This window comes from Orycteropus afer, unplaced genomic scaffold, assembly GCF_000298275.1.
Source record: "Orycteropus afer afer isolate SDZICR_OR568_19922 unplaced genomic scaffold, OryAfe1.0 scaffold00050, whole genome shotgun sequence".
Classification (NCBI taxonomy): Eukaryota; Metazoa; Chordata; class Mammalia; order Tubulidentata; family Orycteropodidae; genus Orycteropus; species Orycteropus afer.
Window position 1 is genome coordinate 1128014 of NW_006921637.1, and position 19741 is coordinate 1147754.

The window sequence follows — 19741 nt, forward strand, 5'->3', positions numbered from 1 at the left end:
TATACCTAGTAATGGGATGGCTGGGTCAAATGGTATTTCTAATTCCAACTTTTGAAGAAATCGCCATACTGCTTTCCACAATGGTTGTACCATTTTACAGGCCCACCAGCAGTGTATGAGAGTCCCAATCTCTCCACAACCTCGCCAGCATTTGTTATTTTCTGGCGAGACCTACTTTGATCTTCTTCTTCAATAGTGCTTTGGTTATCTGAGGTCTCTTTTCATATAAAATTAGTGATTGGTTTTTCCATATCCTTAAAGGATGTCAACGGGATCTGGTTTGGGATTGCCTTGAATATATAGATTGCTTTGGGCAGTATTCACATTTTCATGATGTTCAGTCTTCTTATCCACAAGCATGGTATTTTCTTCCATTTATGTAGATCTCTTATATTTTCTTGAAGTAATGTTTTGTAGTTTTCTTTGTACAAGTCTTTTGTGTCCCTGGTAACATTTATTCCTAAGTAATTTATTTTTTTGGTAGCTATTGTAAATGGTATTAATTCCCTTTTCAGCAGTCTCTTTGCTGGTGTAGAGGAATCCAGCTGATTTTTGTATGTTGATCTTACGTCCATCCACTCCGCTAAATCTCTCAGTTAGTTCCAGTAGTTTTCTTGCTGAATGTCTTGGATTCTCTTTGTATAGGATCATATCATCTGGAAATAGGGATAATTTTACTTCTTCCTTACCAATTTGGATGCCTTTGATTTCCCTTTCTTGCCTTATTGTCCCGGCTAGGACTTCCAATACAGTGTTGAGTAGCAGTGGTGTTAGAGGGCATCCTTGTCTGTTTTCCATGCACAAGGGAAATGGTTTCAGTGTCTCTCCATTGAGAATAATATTGGCTCTTGGTTTAGTATATATGCCCTTTATTATGTTGAGAAATTTCCATTTTATTCTTTTTAAAAAAAAAAAAATTTTAAGAATTTGTTTTACATTCAACATTACATGTACATTTAGTTACACTCCCACTTACCATGTCCAGCCCTAACCCACTCTCCTCCCCTCCCTACACAGTAACCCTTCCCCATGCCCCTCATAGTTATGCACTCCTGTGTATCCTGCATTTCTTCTGTGTGAATGTTGCCCCTCTGGTGCCCCATTGTCAATTGCTCCAAGGGATTCATTTCCATAGAGTATTTGGGTACGTCATCCTGGATTGAGTGGTCTGCATGTACATCTTGTTTACTCTTGGGCTGAGAGCCAGCCCCTGGGAGTGAGTTTTATTCCAGGCCCAGAATGTATCCCAGGACCATATTATTGGGGGTCTCACCAGATTCCATCCAACCAGTAATTCTGGTTATTATTGAGTTTTTGGATTTTGTTCCACATTTTTCTTACCTCTCTATCCAGGATCTCCAGATTTGATCCTTTTGTGAGTAGTTGGCATTGGTAGCTGGGCACAATCTAGTTCTGGTTTCGAGGGCCATTGTGTCCTGGGCTGATTGCTTCCAAATGCCCTTGTTTTTTTGCACTCTTCTTCACTTCCAAAGATACGAAACCATTAGCTGCATCTTAGATGGCTGATTGAAAGCTTTTAAGGCCCCAGTTGCTACTCAGTGTAGGATGAGGAACAAGGCTTTTATGTATTTTGTTGTGCCAATTGAATCTGGTGTCCCCCAGTACTGTGATCCTATGACAGTAGATTTGTTGTCTCTCTCTCCCACAGTGTCTGTGAGAGATCACTCTGTATCTGTCTTCTGTTGTTTCTGTAAGGATTGCAGGTGTTTTGTATCACTGGTATCTATGCAAGATTAGCTTCCACTGAATCTATCCTTGGTCTAGAATATACTCCTGTTCACTGACCCAACCCCTATCTGATCCTCTCAGATGTGTTTATCTGTAGCCTGTTGTTTGGTGTTAATGGTAACACAGTATTGTGGACACACTGGTTGGTATTAGCATCTGTTGTGTATCTCCTATGTGCACAATTTGGTGTCCTCCCTCTCCATACCTACCTCCCCTTACTCACGTGAGCATGTTGGCCCCAAGTAGCCTGAAATTAATCCCTCCCCTTCCTTCCCACTTGGTAACCTACGAAGTGGGCTCCCTTTCCCAAGCAAACCCTTCTTTGTCTTTTTACAGTAATGGCTTATACAGTATTTGTCCTTTTGCAGTTGACTTATTTCACTCAGCATAATGTCCTGCAGGCTCATCCACGTTGTGAGATGATTCACATATCCTTCATTGTTCTTTAATTTAGCATAGTATTCCATTGTGTGCATGTACCATAATTTGGTTATCCACTTATCCGTTGATGGGCATTTAGGTTGTTTTCACCTCTTTGCTATAGTGAATTGTGCTGCGATGTACATAGGTGTGCATATGTCTATTCGTGCATTGCCTCTCACCTCTTTAGGATATATTCCTAGTAGTGGAATTGCTGGGTCAAATGGTATTTCTGTTTTCAGTCTTTTTAAGGAAACGTCATACCGTATGCCACAATGGTTGTACCATTTTACAATCCTACCAGCAGTGCACAAGAGTTCCAACCTCTCTGCAACCTCACCAGAATTTGTTATTTTCTGTCTGTTGAACTTTGCTATTATTGCTGGGGTGAGATGATACCTCATTGTTGTTTTGATTTGCATCTTTCTGTTAACTGATGATCGTGAGCAATTCCTCTTGTATTTGTTGGCTGCCGGCATATCGTCTTTAGTGAAGTGTCTGTTCAAGTCTTTTGCCCATTTTTGAATTGGGTTGTTTGTCTTTTTGGTGTTGAGATGTTGAAGTTTTCTATAGATTTTGGAGATAAGTCCTTTATCAGATATATCATAGGCAAATATTTTCTCCCAATCTGTAGGTTCTCTTTTTACTCTTCTGATGAAGTCTTTTGATGCACCTCAGAATTTAATTTTTAAAAGGTCCCAGTCATCTAGCTTTTCTTCTACTTCCTGTGCATTCTGGGTTACGCTTGATAATCTATCTAAATTAAGGCTCCTAAATTTGCCCCTATTTTATCTTTGATGAATTTTATAGTTTTGTGTTGTACATTTAAGTCTTTAATCCAGTTTGAGTTTGTTTTTGTGTTGAGGTAAAGTATGGATCTTGTTTCATTTTTCTGCAAGTAGATATCCAGTTTTGCCAGCACCATTTGTTAAAGAGGCTATCTCTTCCCCATTTAATGGGCTTTGAACCTTTTCAAAGATCAGTTGTCCATAGATGGATGGGTCTACATCTGGACTTTCGATTATGTTCCATGGGTCTGTCTGTTACTGTACCTATACCATGCTGTTTTGACTACTGTGGCTGTATAGTAGGTTTTAAGATCTGGGAGTGTGAAACCTCCCACTTTGTTGTTGTTCTTCAGAAAAGCTCTGCTTATCCAAGGTCCCTTTCCTTTCCATATAAAGTTTGTAATCGGTTTTTCCATGTCCTTAAAAAATTTTGTTGCTATCTGGATGAGGATTGCATTAAATGTGTAGATTGCTTTAGGTAGTATTGACATTTTCACAATATTGAGTCTACCTATCCATGAACAAGGCAGGTTCTTCCATTTATGTAGTGCTTTCGTTGTCTCTTGTAGTAGTGCTTTATGGTTTTCTTTGTCTAGCTCTTTTGTGTCTCTGGTAAGGTTTATTCCTAGATATTTCATCTTTTTAGTAGCTATTGTAAATGATATTGTTTCCCTTATTTCTTTATTGGAGGACTCTTTGTTGGTGTAGAGGAATCCAACTGACTTTTGGATGGTGACCTTGTATCCTGCCACTTGGCTGAACCTCTCTATTAGTTACAGTAATTTTTTTGTTAAGTCTCTTGGGTTTTGCGTGTACAGGATCATACTCTCCACAAATAGAGATAGTTTTATTTCCTCTTTGCCAATTTATATGCCTTTTATTTCTCTTTCTTGCCTTATTGCACTGACCAGGACTTCTAATACAATGTTAAATAGAAGTGGTGATAGAGGGCATCCCTGTCTGGTTCCTGTTCATAAAGGTAATGCCTTGAGTCTTTCTCCATTAATAATGATGTTGGCCATTGGCTTTACATATATGCCTTTTATTATTTTGAGGAATTTCCCTTCTATCCCTATTTTGCTGAGAGTTCTGAACAGGAATGGGTGTTGGATTTTATCAAATGGCTTTTCTGTGTCCATAATCATATGATTCTTTTGTTTTGTTTATGTGGTGGATTACACTGATTGTTTTTCTGATGTTGAACCACCCTTGCATAACTGGTATGAATCCCAGTTGGTCTGGATGTATTATTTTTTTGATATGTTGTTGGATTCTGTCGCCTAGGATTTTGTTGAAGATTTTTGCATCTATGTTCATGAGGGATGTTGGTATGTAGTTTTCCTTTTTAGTGGTGTCTTTCCATGTTCTGGAATAGCTTGAGTAGTATAGGTGTCAACTTTTCCCTGAATATTTGGTAAAATTCTCCAATGAAGCCATCAGCGCCAGGACTTTTCTTTGTGTGGAGTTTTTTTTTATGACCTGTCAATTTCTTCTTTTGCTATAGGTCTGTTCAAGTATTCTATCTCTGAGTGGGATAGTTTAGGTAGGTTGTGTGACTCTAGAAACTTGTCCATCTCTTCTAGGTTCTCAAATCTGTTGCAGTACAGTTTTTCATAATATTCTGTTAGTATCTTTTTTATTTCAATTAGTTCTGTTGTGATGACACCCTTTTTATTTACTATTATTGTAATTTGCATTTTCTCTTTCTTTTCTTTTGTTAGATTTGCCTGTGGTCTGTCAATTTTGTTCATCTTTTCAGAGAACCATCTTTTTGTTTTGTTGATTTTCTCTATGGTTTTTTTGTTTTCTGTTTCATTTCTTTCTGCTCTGAACTTTATTATTTTCTTACTTCTAGATATTGTAGGATTCTTTTGTTGTTCTTCTTCTAGTTGTTGGAGTTGTTGAGTTTGAGTGTTGATTTTGTTTCTTTCCTCTTTTTTGATGTATGCATTCATTGCTATAAACTGACCCCTGAGTACTGCTTTTGCTGTGTTCCATAAGTTTTGGTATGATGTATCATCATATTTATTTCTAGGAATTTTTTTATTTCACTTTTTATTTGTTCTATAGCCCAGTAGTTTTTATCAGTGAATTGTTCAACTTCCACGTTTGCTGTTTTTTCCTTGATCTTCCTGTTACTAATTTCTAATTTTATAGCATTGTGGTCCGAGAAGATGCTTTGTAATATCTCAATCCTTTTGAATTTATTGAGGCTTGTTTTATGTCCTCTGATATATTCTGGAGAAGGATCCATGTGCACTGGATAAGAATGTGAATTGTACTTTTGTTGGGTGGAATAATTTGTATGTATCTATGAGGTTGAGTTGGTTGCTTGTATTGTTGAGTTCTTCTGTATCTTTCTTGAGTTTTTTCCTAGTTGATCTGTCCCTCCTTGAAAGTGGTTTGTTAAAATCTCCTACTACTATTGTAGAGTTGTCTATTCCCTTTTAATTCATTTAATGTTTGCTGCACATATTTTGGAACACTTTCACTGGGTGCATAAATATTTATTATCGTAATGTCTTCTTGGTCAATTGACCCTTTCAGCATCATATAGTGTCCTTCTTTGTGTCTTGTGTTGTTTTTCACCTTAAAGTCTATTTTATCAGTAATTAATATTGCCTCTCCTGCTCTTTTTTGGTTACCATTGGTTTGTATATTTTTTCCACCCCTTAACTCTTAATTTGTTATCTTTGTGTCTAAGGTGGGTCTCTTGTAGGCAGCATATGGATGGGTCTTCTTTTCTTATCCAGTCTGCCACTCTCTTCCTCTTGATTGGTGCATTTAGTCCATTCACATTGAGTGTAATTCATGATAGGCATGAATTGATTACTGTCATTCTGTTGTGTTTTTTTGTCGTGATGTTGGTGTTTCTTAGGTCATATACTTTTCTGTGCTGAGTTTGATTTGCTGTCAAATGCTTCCTCTGTTTTCATCTTTATTGTTGGTTTTGTGCTTATTAAACCCATATGTTTTGCTTCCTTCTGAATTTTTTTCAGGGGATTGTTAATTTTCTCTGTGGTTACCTTGGAGTACATTCTTGTCTCTACATTTTTAGACAGTGTGTTCTGTGAAGACATTGTCCTGTTTTCCTCTCCATTTGGAACTTTGTACCTAGAATTTTTATTCCCTTAATTTGGTTAGTAGATGTCATGTGCAAGTTGGCTTCCTTGATTTTTAGTGTGCAATGTTTTATGGTCTTATTTTGAGCATCTATTTCTGATTTGGTTTTAGTGTTGATGTCACATATCCTGATTGTGCTGTTCTGTGTTGGAAGTACTTCCTTATGCATTTCTTGTAGGGTTGGTTTGGTTTTCACAAAATCCCTTAATTTCTGTTTGTCTTAAAATGTCTTGATTTCACCCTCATATTTGATGGACAGTTTGGCTGGATTCTTGGTTGGAAGTTCTTTTCCTTCCATGTTTTATATATGCCGTCCCATTGCCTTCTTGCCTATATGGTTTCTGCTGAGTATTCAGAGCTCAGCCTAACTGTTTGATTATTATAAGTAATATTTCTTTTGTCCTGGGCAGCTTGCAAAATTCTTTCTTTGTCTTTGGTTTTGAAGAGTTTGATTATAATATGCCTTGGTGTTTTTCTCTTGGGATCTATCTTGTATGGGGTTCTCTGAGCATCTTGGACAAATATCTTTTCTTCCTTCATGATATGGGGGAAGTTTTCTGTTAGCAGATCTTACACAATTTTCTTGGTGTTCTTTTCTGCCTCTTCTTGTTCTGGAATTCCAGTGAGGTGTGTGTTGTTTATTTTCATGTCATCCCATATAACTCTTAGATACTCTTCATTTCTTTTAAATCTTTTCTTGTCATTTTACTTCATACAGGCTGGTATCCAAGGATTTGTTTTCTAGTTGAGATATGCAGTCTTCAGCCAGTTCTATCCTACTCTTTCATGCATCTACTGTATTATGTAATTCTGTAATTTTGGTATTCATCTTCTGGATTTTTAACTGCTGTTTTTGTACGAGTTCTGATTGTGCATTACTCTTGTTATTTGTTCTTGAATGGTTTTCCTGAGTTCTTCCAGGGAACTGTCTGTGTTCCCCTTACTTCTGTTTGGGGTTTCCTTAGGCTCTTGTAGAGCTCTATAAACATACCTTCTAAATTCCTTCTTGGATAATTCTATTGCTTCCTCTTCCTCCAGGTTTAATGAGACTTTTTTTGGGGGAAATTTCTGTTGTCTTACCTTGTTTTTGTTGTTTTGTTTCATTTGAGGTGCATGTTCTTTCCTAGACATTTTGAGGTTGTCTTTAACTGTTAGTTATGTATTGATTTGTTTTGTCTTGGTTTTATGATTTAATATTTTGAAAAGGTGGAGCTGTTGTATTTTATTTTTTTGGCTATTAATTCGGGTGTCCTGGGTGCTCTGCAGTTTGCTTTGTGATGATGGAATTGCTGTGTGGAATGTTGATGCAGGTCTCTGTTTGTCATAAAGGGAGTTTAGGATTTGAACCAACAGGTATTATGGTGGCCAAATGTGGCTTCTCTATTGGATGAGGCAGGGAAGAGACGGAAGAAGTGGGAGGAGAAGAGAGAATGAAGAAAGGCTCCAAAGTGCCAGGAGCGGTTCATAGGTCTTTGAGCAGGCTGCTAATGATGACGTTATACTGTTATTCACAGGTCCACAACTCAAGTTCAGCAAGACTCCAGTTGTTATGTGGCCGCCACTTTCTGCCAGGTTCAGACACACACAAAAAACCTGCTCTCCAGGCCCCTCCATGCCAAAAAGCTGATCTAGGATAACTGCCCCGATGTGCAATCTGTGACGGGAGTTCCTCCCAGGGCCCGGCCACTTGAGGTGTTAATGTTCTCTCTGCTCGGGCTTCAGCGATACTGGAGCCAGAGAAATCTCTGCCCGCACCCAGTGGTCCCAAGTTTACTGATAAAAGCAGGTGGTGGCCCCTCCATGCCAAAAAGCTGACTTAGGATAACTGCCATGATCCGTGATCTGTGATGGGGGTTCCTCCCAGGGCCCACCCACTTGCGGCGTTCTTTCTTTCTTTCTTTTTTTTTTTTTGAGAATTTTTATCAGGAATGGGTGTTGGATTGTAACAAATGTGTTTTCTCCATCATTTGAATGATTATGTGGTTCTTTTTCTGATGTTACTTATGTGATGGATTACCTTGATTGTTTTTCTAATGTGGAACCATCCTTGCATATCTGGTATGACCTCACTTGGTCGTTAAGTATTATTTTTATTTTGTTGAAGATTTTTGCATCTGTATTCATGAGGAATATTGTTCTGTAGTTTTCCTTTTTAATGATATCTTTGCCTGGTTTTGGTATTAAGGTTATGCTTGCTTCATAAAATGAATTTGGGAGGATTCAGTCTTTTTCTTTGTTCTGTAATACTTTGAGAAAGATTGGTGTCACTTCTTCTCTGAATGTTTGATAGAATTTTTTAGTGAAATCATCCTGGCCAGCACTTTTTTTTGATAATAATTTTTTCATGACCTGTTCAATTTCTTCTTTTGTTATGGGTCTGTTCAAATTTTACAACTCTGTGTGTGTTAGTTTAGGTAAGTAGTATGTTTCTAGAAATCTGTCCATTTTTTGTAAATTTTCAAATTTGTTCAAGTACAGCTCTTTATAGTATCCTGATATTATCCTTTTTATTTCAGTTGATTCTGTTGTGATGTTCCCCAATTCATTTCTTATTTGTGTTATTTGTATTTTCTCCCTTTTCCTTTGTTAAATTTGCCAGTGCTTTGTCAATTTTATTAATCTTTTCAGCATACCAATTTCTAGTCTTGAGTTTTTTCTTTCTGTTTCATTTATTTCTGCTTAAATCTGCTTAAATATTTATTATTTCTTTTTTTCTGGTGACTGTAGGCTTTTCTTTTCTTTCTTTTTTCTTTCTTTTTGCTTTTCTTTTTATAATTGTTGGAGATGTTGGGTTAAGGTGTTTTATTTTGCCTCATTCTTCTTTTTTAATGTGTGCATTTGTTACTATAAATGTGCCTCTGATTACCGCTTTCGCTGTATCCCAAAGATTTTGGTATGTTGTGTTTTCATTTTTGTTTGATTCAAGGAATTTTTGAATTTTGTTTTTATTTCTACCAGTACCCAGCTTTTTTTTTTTTTAACTTTCACATATTTGTTTGTTGTTTTTGTTGTGTGTCATCCAGTCTGTTGTGACTCATATTAACCCTAATTTATTCAGTTGGTTTTTTTTAAGGAGAGTGTTACTCACTTTCCATGTGTTGGCTCTTTTTCTGTTGATCTTCCTATTGTTGATTTCTAATTTTATACCATTTTGATCTGAGAAGATACTTTGTAGTGTTTCAGTGTTTTTAAATTTATTAAGGCTTGCTTTATGGGCTACCATATAGTCTATCCTGGTGAATGTTCCATGTGCACTGGAAAAGAATGTTTATTGTGGTGGTGTTGGGTGAAGTGTTCTGTAGTTGTCTGTAAAGTCAGAGTGGTAGATTATATGTTTTAGTTCTTCTGCATCTTGAGTTTCTTTCCAGTTGTTCTATCTTTGCTTGAAAGTGGTGTATTAAAGTTTTCTACTATGACTGTGGATTCATCTATTTGTCTTTTCTATTCTGTTACAGTCCGATTTATGTATTTTGTGGCTCTTTCATTTGCTGCAAAGATATTTATTATAGTTTTGTCCTCTTGTTAAATCAATTCTTTAATCATTATATAACGTCCTGTCTTGCTTCTTACTGTTGTTTGTGTCTTAAAGTCACTTTTATCAGAATTTAATATTGCTACTCCTCCTCTTTCTTGATTGCCATTTGCTTGATGTATCTTTTTCTAGCCTTTGATTTTTAGTCTGTTTTTGTCTGTGTCTGTAAGGAGTGTCTCTTATCAGCAACATTGATGGATTATGTTTTTTTATCCAGTCTGTAACTCTCCATCTCTGAAGTGGTGCATTTAATCCATTTACATTCAGTATAATTATCAACAAGTATGAATTTCTTGCTGTCATTTTGTTATGTGGTTTTTTTCATGGTGTCATTGACTTGTTTGTTCCATGTAATTTTCTGTGCTGAGCTGATTTTGTTTATGAATCCTGTTATTATTTTCTTCATTGCTGTTGCTTTAATATTTGCTAAGTATTTGTGCTTGTCTTTTTTATGTTCGTACAAAGGTTTATTATTTTTCTTTGAGGTTACCCTTTGATATATAACTTTCTTCCAGTTTAGAGCAGTCTGTTCTATCTTGCAGTTGTCTTGACTTCCTCACCATTTAGAAGTTCAGCAGCTACACTATTCCCTTTTTGTTTGTGTTGTCCTCAGTTAGCAATTGATGTCTCTAGTTCCCTGTTTACAATCCTGTAAGCTTATTTTACTTTGGATACTTCCATAACTGGGGTGGTTTCTAGGTTATGTCGTCATGTGTGTTAATGTTAATGTTTGTTTGCTGTTGTTGATTCTCTGTCCAAAGGACTCCCTTTAGCATCTCTTGTAAGGTTGGTCTGGTTTTAAAAAATTCCTTTAATTTCTGCTTATCTGGAAATCTCCTAATTTCACCATTATATTTAAGGGACATTTTTTCTGGGTATATAATTCTTGGTTGGAAATTGTTTTCCTTCAAGGTTACGTATACCATCCCATTTCTTTCTCACCTACATGGTTTCTGCTGAGAAATCAGAGCTTAGTCTTACTGGTTTCCCTTTGTAGGTAGATTTTTGTTTTTCTTGTGCTGCCTTCAGGATTCTTTCTTTATCTTTGGTTTTGGTGAGTTTGACAATGCTATGTCTTGATCATTTTGTTTTGGTTTGGTGTTTGTTGGATTTCTTGACTAGGTATATTCTTGTCTTTCATCATATCAGGGAAATTCTCTTCCAACAAATTTTTGACAATTTTCTCTGTGGTTTTATTTGTTTCTTCCTGTTCTGGAATTCCAGTTACATGTAGATATTGATGGTGTCCCACATGAATCTTAGGCTTTCTTCATCTATTTTGATCTTTTTTCTTAGTGATCCCTTACCACAATAGTATTGAGGTATTTGTCTTCAGTCTTCCTAATTCTGTCTTCCATTGATTTAATTCTGCTCCTTTAACTCTCATTGTGTTATCTATTTCTGAAATTTTACTATCTGTAGATTTTTTATCATTTCTAATTTTTCATTTGTCATTTTGTTCTTATATGGTTTTCCAAAATTGTTCTAGGGTTTTGTCTGTGTTTTTCTTAATTTTGTCAGTGTGTTCCTTAATCTGTCTCTCAATCTCTTGAAGGTACCTAAATATAATTCTTTTGAATTTGTTATCAATGAGTTCCAATGCTGTGTCTTCTTCAGAGATTTTTTTCTGGGTCTGTATTCTGGTCTACTCCTTTATCTTGCTTCTTTATGTGTACTGTGATGGTTTGTTATTTCTAAGATGTTGTGGTGTTCTTGCATTTATGCACTCACCACCTGTCTCCTGGTGGATGTACTAGAGAATCTGAGTGGAACAAGAGGATAAAACACACATACCACATACACTTGAAGGAACAATCACCAAAAAGAAAGAACTAAAGAAAAGGCAATACATAAGAAGAAATATTTAAAGAAATACTTTAGAAAGACAAAATAAATATAAAAAGAAAAAGAGAAAAAAAATACAATATCTGGGGAGGGGGCAGTAAGAGAAAAGAGCTAGAGTAAACGAATAATGAACAAAAAATATATAAAAAGAAAAAAAAAGTGTTAGAAAGAATCACAGGGGGAAAAAAAAGATAAGTATCAGGAAGGTGGAAGAGAGAAGCAAAGCAAAAACTAAAACATGGGAAGGGAACTAAAAGGAAGAAAAATTAAAAGGAAGAAAAAAATTTTTTTTTTTTTAAATCTGGGAGATGGGGTAGGGCAGGGCACCCAGACTCCATCAGAGCACACAGACTGGGATGGAATTCCTGCCAGTTCAAAAGGTGGGTGGAGGTGGAGGATGGCTGTACGTCCAGTCACTAAGAGAGTGTGAGTTAATAAGAGTAACAAGGGGAATATCAAACTTTTCCACTCATCAGCCTCCAGTGTATCTGTACCGTCCTCACCACGCGGAGCCTATTAGGTATCTGGCATCTTAACGGGAACACTGCCACTTTAAATATCTAAAATGGCCACGCCACTTGTAAACCTTTAGAATGGCTATGCTCTCTGGATAGCTGAAATGACACAGCTCAGTTTTTCTCCTTCTCTGCTGTTTGCCTTTTTAGTTGTCAGCTACCTGTGCAGTCATCCATGCAGCCATTGTCAAGCAGAGCCTATTTTTAGGTTAATTCTCAGATCCTAACACCACTTGGAATTATTCAAACTGTCATGCCGTCAGGATTGCTGACAGTCCACAGCTCTGTTTGTCTCGTTATTCCCTGTTTTCATTCAGGTTCTTCTAGTAGTTGGTATTTAATCCACTCTGTATCCTTCCTTTCAAAGCTCAGGGCTCCAGGATTATGTTCTCTCTCTGTGTCTATTGGTTTCTCTTTCCTTTGTTGAAAAGGGTCTATGTAGCTTGTCTGCCTATTCTGCCATCTTACAGAACTCCCTCTAGTTAGTGTTATACCCTCCTTTCCCCTCCCATCCCTATAACCATCAAAGATCTTCCTGTCATAAACCTTTTTTTGAATTTTGACTGTAGTGGTGTCATACAGTACTCCTTTTGTGATTGACTAGTTTCTCTCAGCATAATGACCTATAAGTGCATCCATGTTATGAGATGTTTTGGAAATTCATTATTATTCTTTAATATTGTATAGTATTCCATTGTGTGTAAATACCATAATTTATCCATTCACCTGTTGATGGGCACTTAAGTAGTTTCTATATTTTTACTATTATAAATAATGCTGCAATGAACATGGATGTCCATGTATCTGTTCTTGTCATGGCTATTTCTCTAGAATACTATATATATATATGTCTAACATTAGAATTGCTGTTTACCACTTCTTAAGGAACCACCATACCATTTTCCACAGTGGATATACCATTTTACAGTCTCAGCAGCAGTGTACAAGGGTTCCGGTCTCTCTACACCCTTGCCAACATTTTGTGTTTTCTTTTTTTTTGAACTTTGGTATTAGTGCTAGGGTGAGATGATATCTCACTGTTGTTTTGATTTGCATCTCTCTAATGGCTAATGATTGTGAGCATTTCTTCAAGTATTTGTCACCTGAATATCTTCTTTGGTGACGTATATCTCTTCATGTCCTCTGACCATTTTTTTAATTGCATTGTTTATCTTTTTGCTGTTGAGGTGTTGAAGTTTTCTATAAATTTTAGAGATTAGGCCTCGTCCTATATAGTTCATTGCCAAAAATTTTTTCTTAGTCTGTAGGTTGTCTTTTTACTCTTTGACAAAATCTTCTGATGTGCTAGCCAGTCCCATAGTAGGCCCAAGCACGTGACATTTGCATAGTCCTACCTAGTCATTTGGTTATAAAGAATATTACTAGAATGGTCATATTAAGTAATTCACTGTAGCGCAGTAGTGCTTTCATTATCCATTATCTTTCATTATCTTTCCTTTCCATATAAAGTTGATGATTAGTTTTTTCCATCTCTCTGAAAAATGATTATGGAATCCGGATCAGTATTGTATTACAGTTGTAGATTGCTTTGGGTAGTATTAACATTTTTACAATGTTAAGTCTTCCTATCCATGAGTATTGTGTATTCTTCCATAGGTCTCTTTTGGTTTCTTATGGTAGTGTTTTGTAGTTTTCTTTATATAGGTTTCTTGTGTCTCTGTTTAGAATTCTTTCTAAGTACTTCATCATTCACATAGATACTATAAATGGTATTTTTTCCTGGTTTTCATTTCACAGATTTCTTTGTTAGTATAGAGAAATCCAAGTGACTTTTGTATGTTGGTCTTGTACCCTGCCACTTTGCTGAAATCTTGTTGGTTCCGGTAGTTTTCTTGTGTAGCTGCTAGAATTTTCTTTGTATAGGATATCATCTAAAAATAGAGATAGTTTTACTTCTTCTTTGACAAGTTGGATGTTTTTTCGCCCCTTTCTTGCCTTATTGTTCAGGCTAGGACTTCCAATACAGTATCGATTAGAAGTGGTGATAAAGGGCATCTTTGATTCCCAATCACACAAGGAATGTTTTCAGCCTTTCTCCTTGAAAATAGTGTTGGCCGTTGATTTTGTCCTTAATTTTGTTGAGGAATTTCCCTTGTATTCTTATTTTGCTGAGCATTTTTATCAAGAATAAGTATTGGATTTTTGTCAAATGCCTTTTCTGCATCAACTGATATGATCATGTGATTTTTATTCACTATGCCTTATTTATGTGGTGGATTGAGATGATTGTTTTTCTAATGTTGAACCATCCTTCTATATGTGATATGAATCCTACTTAGTCATGATTGTTTTTATTAGTATTATTATTTATTTACTTTTATATTTTGTTGGATTCTGGTGGCTAATATTTTGGTAAGTATTTTGGGTATCTATGTTCATTAGGGATATTGCTATATGAATTTCTTTTTTAGTGATATCTCTTCTCAGTTTTGTTATCAGGATTATGCTTGCTTCATCAAATGAGTTTTGGAGTATTCCATCCTTCTCTGTGGTCTAGAATAGTTTGAGTAGAATTGGTATCAGCTCTTCTCTGAGTGTTTGGTAGAATTCATCAGTGAAGCCATCTGGACCATAACTTTTGTTGTGGTTGCAGTTTCCTCTCCTCCACTCCCACCCCTGATAGCCAACAAAAAAAGTTTCCTTCCATATATAAACCTTTCCTTGACTTTTTACAGTAATGAATACATTATATGTCCTTCTGTGATTGACTTATTTCACTCACCATGACTTTTTCTTGTCAGGAGTTTTTTTAAGACCGGTTTAGGTTTAGTTTCTTCTTTTGCAATGGGTATGTTCAGATTTTCTGTTTCAGAATGTGTTAGTGTGGGTAGGTTGTGTATTTCTAGAAAGTTGTCTATTTGTTCACGTTTTCAAATTTGTTGAATTACAGTTCTTCGTAGAATTGTTATTATGCTTTTTATTTTGGTTGGTTGTGTTGTGACGTCACCTATTTCATTTCTCATTCATGTTATTTGCATCCTCTCCTTTTCCTTTGTGGTTTCCAGTGGTTTCTCAATTTTTTTAACCCTTTCAAAGAACAAAGTTCTAGTCTTGTTGCTTCTGTTCATTGTTTTTCTGTTTCATTTATTTTTGCTCTAGTTTTATTTCCTTATTCTGGTGATTGTAGGCTTTTTTGCTATTCTTTTTCTGATTTTGGTTCTTCTGTTTTGAAGTATGCATTTATTGCTATAAATTGCCCTCTGAGCACTGCTTTTGCTATGTCCCAAAGATTTTAATATGTTATGCTTTCATTCTCATTTGATTCAAGGATTTTTTTTTTTTTTTTTTGTATTTTGGGGCTCTTTCATTGTATGCATAGATATTTATTATGGTTATAGCCTCTTGTTCACTTTATCCTTTGATCACTGTACAATGTCCTTCCTTAACTGTTTCACTGGTCTTTGTCTTAAAGTCTCTTTCATCAGAAATTAATATTACCACTCCTTCTTTTTTGTTTTTCCATCCTTTGATTTGTAGCTTATTTTTGCCTTTGTGTCTAAAGTGTGTCTTTATAGATAGCATATTGATTGGTCATTTTTCTTATCCATTCTGCAACTCTCTGTCTCTTGACTGGTACATTTAATCCAGTTATATATTGACAGGTATTAATTTACTGCTGCTCACCACCTGCCTCTAGATGGATTTGGTAGAGGGTGGCAGTATGGGTGGAGTTGCTGATCACTGATCATGCAGAGCAGCTGAGGGCAGGCTGGGTGGGTGTTGGCTGCCATCTGTGGTCGATCAACTGGTGCTGGAGTGGGTGGTGTCATTTGCTGACTGAGTAGGGCAGTAGGTGAGGTGGGTATGGCTGGATAGGGTCATTGGCTACTAACTCCTGAGGGAAGATAGAAAGAAAAAGAAAATCAAGAGGAAGAGGAAAAAAAAAAAAGTAAAAGAAAAAAAAAAATAGGGGGAAGGGAAACCTAAGAAGAAAAAGCAAGAAACAAATATTACCCAAAAAATGTAGAATAATACTGGTGTAAGTGCTCGGCATCAAACACAGCTGTGGCAGAAATGTGGCACTTGTTTCACAGGAGTGCACACCACAGAATGTGGATGATCAGGAGATATGTAACTGAATTGGAGCTGGTGGAAGGTGAGGCAGTTGCTAAGGCCATTAAAAAAAAATGTGGAAGGGAAAAAAACAGAGGAAATTACTGAGAAGAAAAGAAAAAGAAAAAAGAGGGAAAAAAACTGTTCCATTATTATTAACTGTTATACACAGCTAAAGTGGGAATATGGAACTCACTATGGGAAAGTGTACACTGTAGTCCATAGAGGGTAGCAGCAGGTATTGATGACTGCATAGAGGGTTGGACTGCTCTGCAGGATCAAAAATAAAGTGTAGGTACATGAAGAGAAAGAATAAAAGCTTAGAAAGATGAGGAAAACAAGTGGGAGAAGAGAAAATAACTAAAAAGAAAGAGAGTGAATAAAAGCATATATATATGTATAAACACCAGACACAATTTTGTCACAGTACTGACAAATTGTCAGCCACTGATCATGGCTCTGCAGGAACACAGAGAGTGTTCTTCAGAGGGATGTACTTCTGACCAGGGTGGGGTAGGCATGGGTGCTGCTAACCATGTGGGCAGGAGGGGGAGGGGACCCTCCACTTCAGGATCCAAAAAAGAAAAGAAAAGAAAAAGGGCAAGGGAAAAGGAAGGGAAAAAAAAAAAAAAAAAAAAAACTGGGGAGGAACAGGGAAGAACTAAGTAGAAAAGTAAAGAGGGAAAAAAAGCAGCACAGCACTGACAGAGGAGGAGGAGTTTGACCAGCTGCCAAAAGATCAGGAAGGCCGATTGACTTGAGGGGGTTGTACCTTTGGTCACCAGGAGGTTTTGCAAAGTAAGGGGGGAGGTTACATGTCTGTGGTCACCCAACCACCTATGTAGGTGCTAGTGCAGTGGAGCTGGTTATCTGGTTCTTGGTCCAGTCGGAACACTGCTTGTAATGAAATGGCTGCGCTGTGCCAGCTAGCAGTGCACTATTCCTTGTTCACTGTTTTTGTCCAGTCTCTTCCTCATGTCAGATACAGCCTTTCCTTTGAAATTTGGGTTCCCAGATTGTCATCTGTAGCCATTTCACCTGGTTTCCTGAGCCTTTATTTATAATATCTGGATAGCATATATGCCTGGTTCGTCATCTTGGATCCTCCACCCAACTGACTAAACTTAATACTCCCTTCTGGTGTTTATACATATATATATACACACATACATGTGTGTGCATGCTTTAAAAAAAAATCTATTAAAGCAGCCTGGTAATTAAGTAATTTGCTTAGATGTGGGTAAAACTTCCTTAATAAATTTCAAAATAAGCTTATTTCTAGAAGGAGCCATATTTTTAAAACTTTTTTTTTTAATTCCTGCCGTTTGTAAAAGAATTATATAACAGACACCTACATTTTGCTATCAAGCCTACTCCATTACTTGATATTAATAAAATAAAAGATTACAGTTGCTTCGTTATGTGAAATCCCTTTTTTCATTGCTTCTGTAGTTTTAAATCAGGAAATTGAAGCATTCATTCTTTCTGAAGATACTTCACCTGGGCTGTCTGAGGACCAAGTTGTTAGTGTGAGCTTCCGAGTTCTCTACCCAATCGTTATCACCAGTCTTGGAGTGTTCTATGATGCCAGTGATGCAGGTTTCCAGAGGAACATCACTGTCAAGCTTTATCAGGCTGAGCAGGAGGTATGTACTGTACAGTGTTTCCCTTGTTTTTCAAAAACATTAACTTTTTCCTCATGGTACATAGTAGGTTTGGAATGTATATAATTCTATCTGATTGGGAGATTTCTATCTTTCTTCCCTTATTGATTGCATGTATTATAGTGTAAAATAGGACAATGCTAGTTTTGGGGGGGAAAATACCTATGTGTATAAATATTATACCTAGAAATGAGTTGGACTTAATTAGAAGTTGCCAACCTAAAATCCTCTAAATCCTAAGGCATTTCAAAAATTAGTGATGAATATAAAAAATTTGGGGGTCTTAGTACTTAGTGATTACTTTTCAATTGCTAAAAGTCTTATCAGTATATAAGTCTAACAGTTTCTGTAATAATAAGAGTGTCAAAAAAACAAATTTACTGCCATCAAGTCAATTCTGATTCAAGTTGTTATAGTTGCTGTCGAGTCATCTCGACTCATAGCGATCATATATGTGCAACAGAAAGAAACACTGCCTGGTCCTGTGCCAGATTCACAATCCTTGTTATACCTGATCCCATTGTTGCAGCCACTGTGTCAGTCCATCTTGTTGAGGGCCTTCCCCTTTTTTGTTTACCCTCCATTTTACCGAGCATGATGTCCTTCTCCATGGACTAGTCCCTTCTGACAACATAACCAAAGTAGGAGAGACGAAATCTGGTCATTCTTGCTTCCAAGGAGCATTCTGGCTGCACTTCTTTCAGGATAGATTTTTTAGTTCTTCTGGCGGTCCATGGTACTTTCAGTATTCTTTGCCAACACCACAACTCAAAAGCATTGACTTTTCTTTGGTCTTCTTTATTCATTGTCCAGTTTTTTTCACACATACAAGGTGATTGAAAATACCATGGCTTGGGTTAGGCACACTTTAGTTTCCAAGAGACATCTTTGTTCCTCAGCACTTTAAAGAGGTCTTTTACAGCAGATTTGTCCAGTGCAATACATCATCTGATTTCTTGACCGCTGGTTCCATGGGTGTTGATTGTGGATCTAAGTGATAAGAAATCTTCGACAACTTCATTCTTTTCCCCATTTATCATGATGCTGACTCTTGGGAACTCCCATTGAGTTTCCAAGGCAGTAAATCTTTACAAGAGTAAATTGCCCTATCTTCCTTCCACAGAGCCACTGGTGGGTTTGAACTGTCATTTGTGTGGTTAGCAGTCAAATGCCTTAGGCACTGTACCACCAGAGCTCTTTATAAGAGTGTCGAGGGCATAAAAGTTTAAAATTACTGAGATTACTCTGTTTCTGGTAATTGGAGAAATTCTTTTTGCTCACAGGGTGCGTCTAAATGAATTATACATGAAAAGATCTCTTTCTGGGTTTTAAACATACAGAAAACTTGAAAGACTTTTACAGTGAATGTCAATATGTCCACCAATCAGATACTACAGTATCTGTAGTATCTCATATTTTACTGAGTTTAGTTTGTCTCACATATATATACACATAAATTCATTGATTTATTTTATTCTTTTTTTTTTACTTTCATTATGGTGAAAACATACACATTCACTAATATAACTTCCACATTTACAGCCCAGGGACATTGATTACATTTTTCATGTTGTGTCACCATTATTACTATCCTTTTCCAAAATATTCCACCACCATTAGCATAAATTCAATGTCTCACAAACAAAAGCTTTTGCTCCACCCCACCCCTGGTAACCATAAATCTTTTATATATATGTGTATGTATGTGTATATATATGTGTGTGTGTATGTATCATATATATTGTATACATATATATATACACATATATAAACTAAACACACTGCTGTCAAAATCTGTTCCAACTCATAGTTTGGGTTGGTCTTGGGTACACGCCCCCTGCATAGACATAGAAACCCCTCTTTGGGTTTCTGAGGCAGTATCTCTACAGAAGTAGATTGCCCAGTCTTTCCTTGAGGAGTGGCTGGTGGTTTTGAACAGCCAGTCTTCTGGTTAGCAAATGCCTTAGGCACTATGCCACCCGAGTTGATATGTACATATACATATATATATATTATATATTATATATGTAT

At 36.5% G+C, this 19741-nt stretch overlaps 1 protein-coding gene across 1 annotated transcript in view; it reads left to right on the forward strand.

Moving 5' to 3' along the window:
• Positions 1–19741, forward strand: part of B3GALNT2 (beta-1,3-N-acetylgalactosaminyltransferase 2) — a 126439-nt gene that overhangs the window by 52859 nt on the left and 53839 nt on the right. The window contains exon 4 of the mRNA XM_007938469.1: positions 17499–17692. Coding sequence (XP_007936660.1) covers positions 17499–17692 — 194 coding nt within the window. The remainder of the gene's footprint in view (positions 1–17498; positions 17693–19741) is intronic.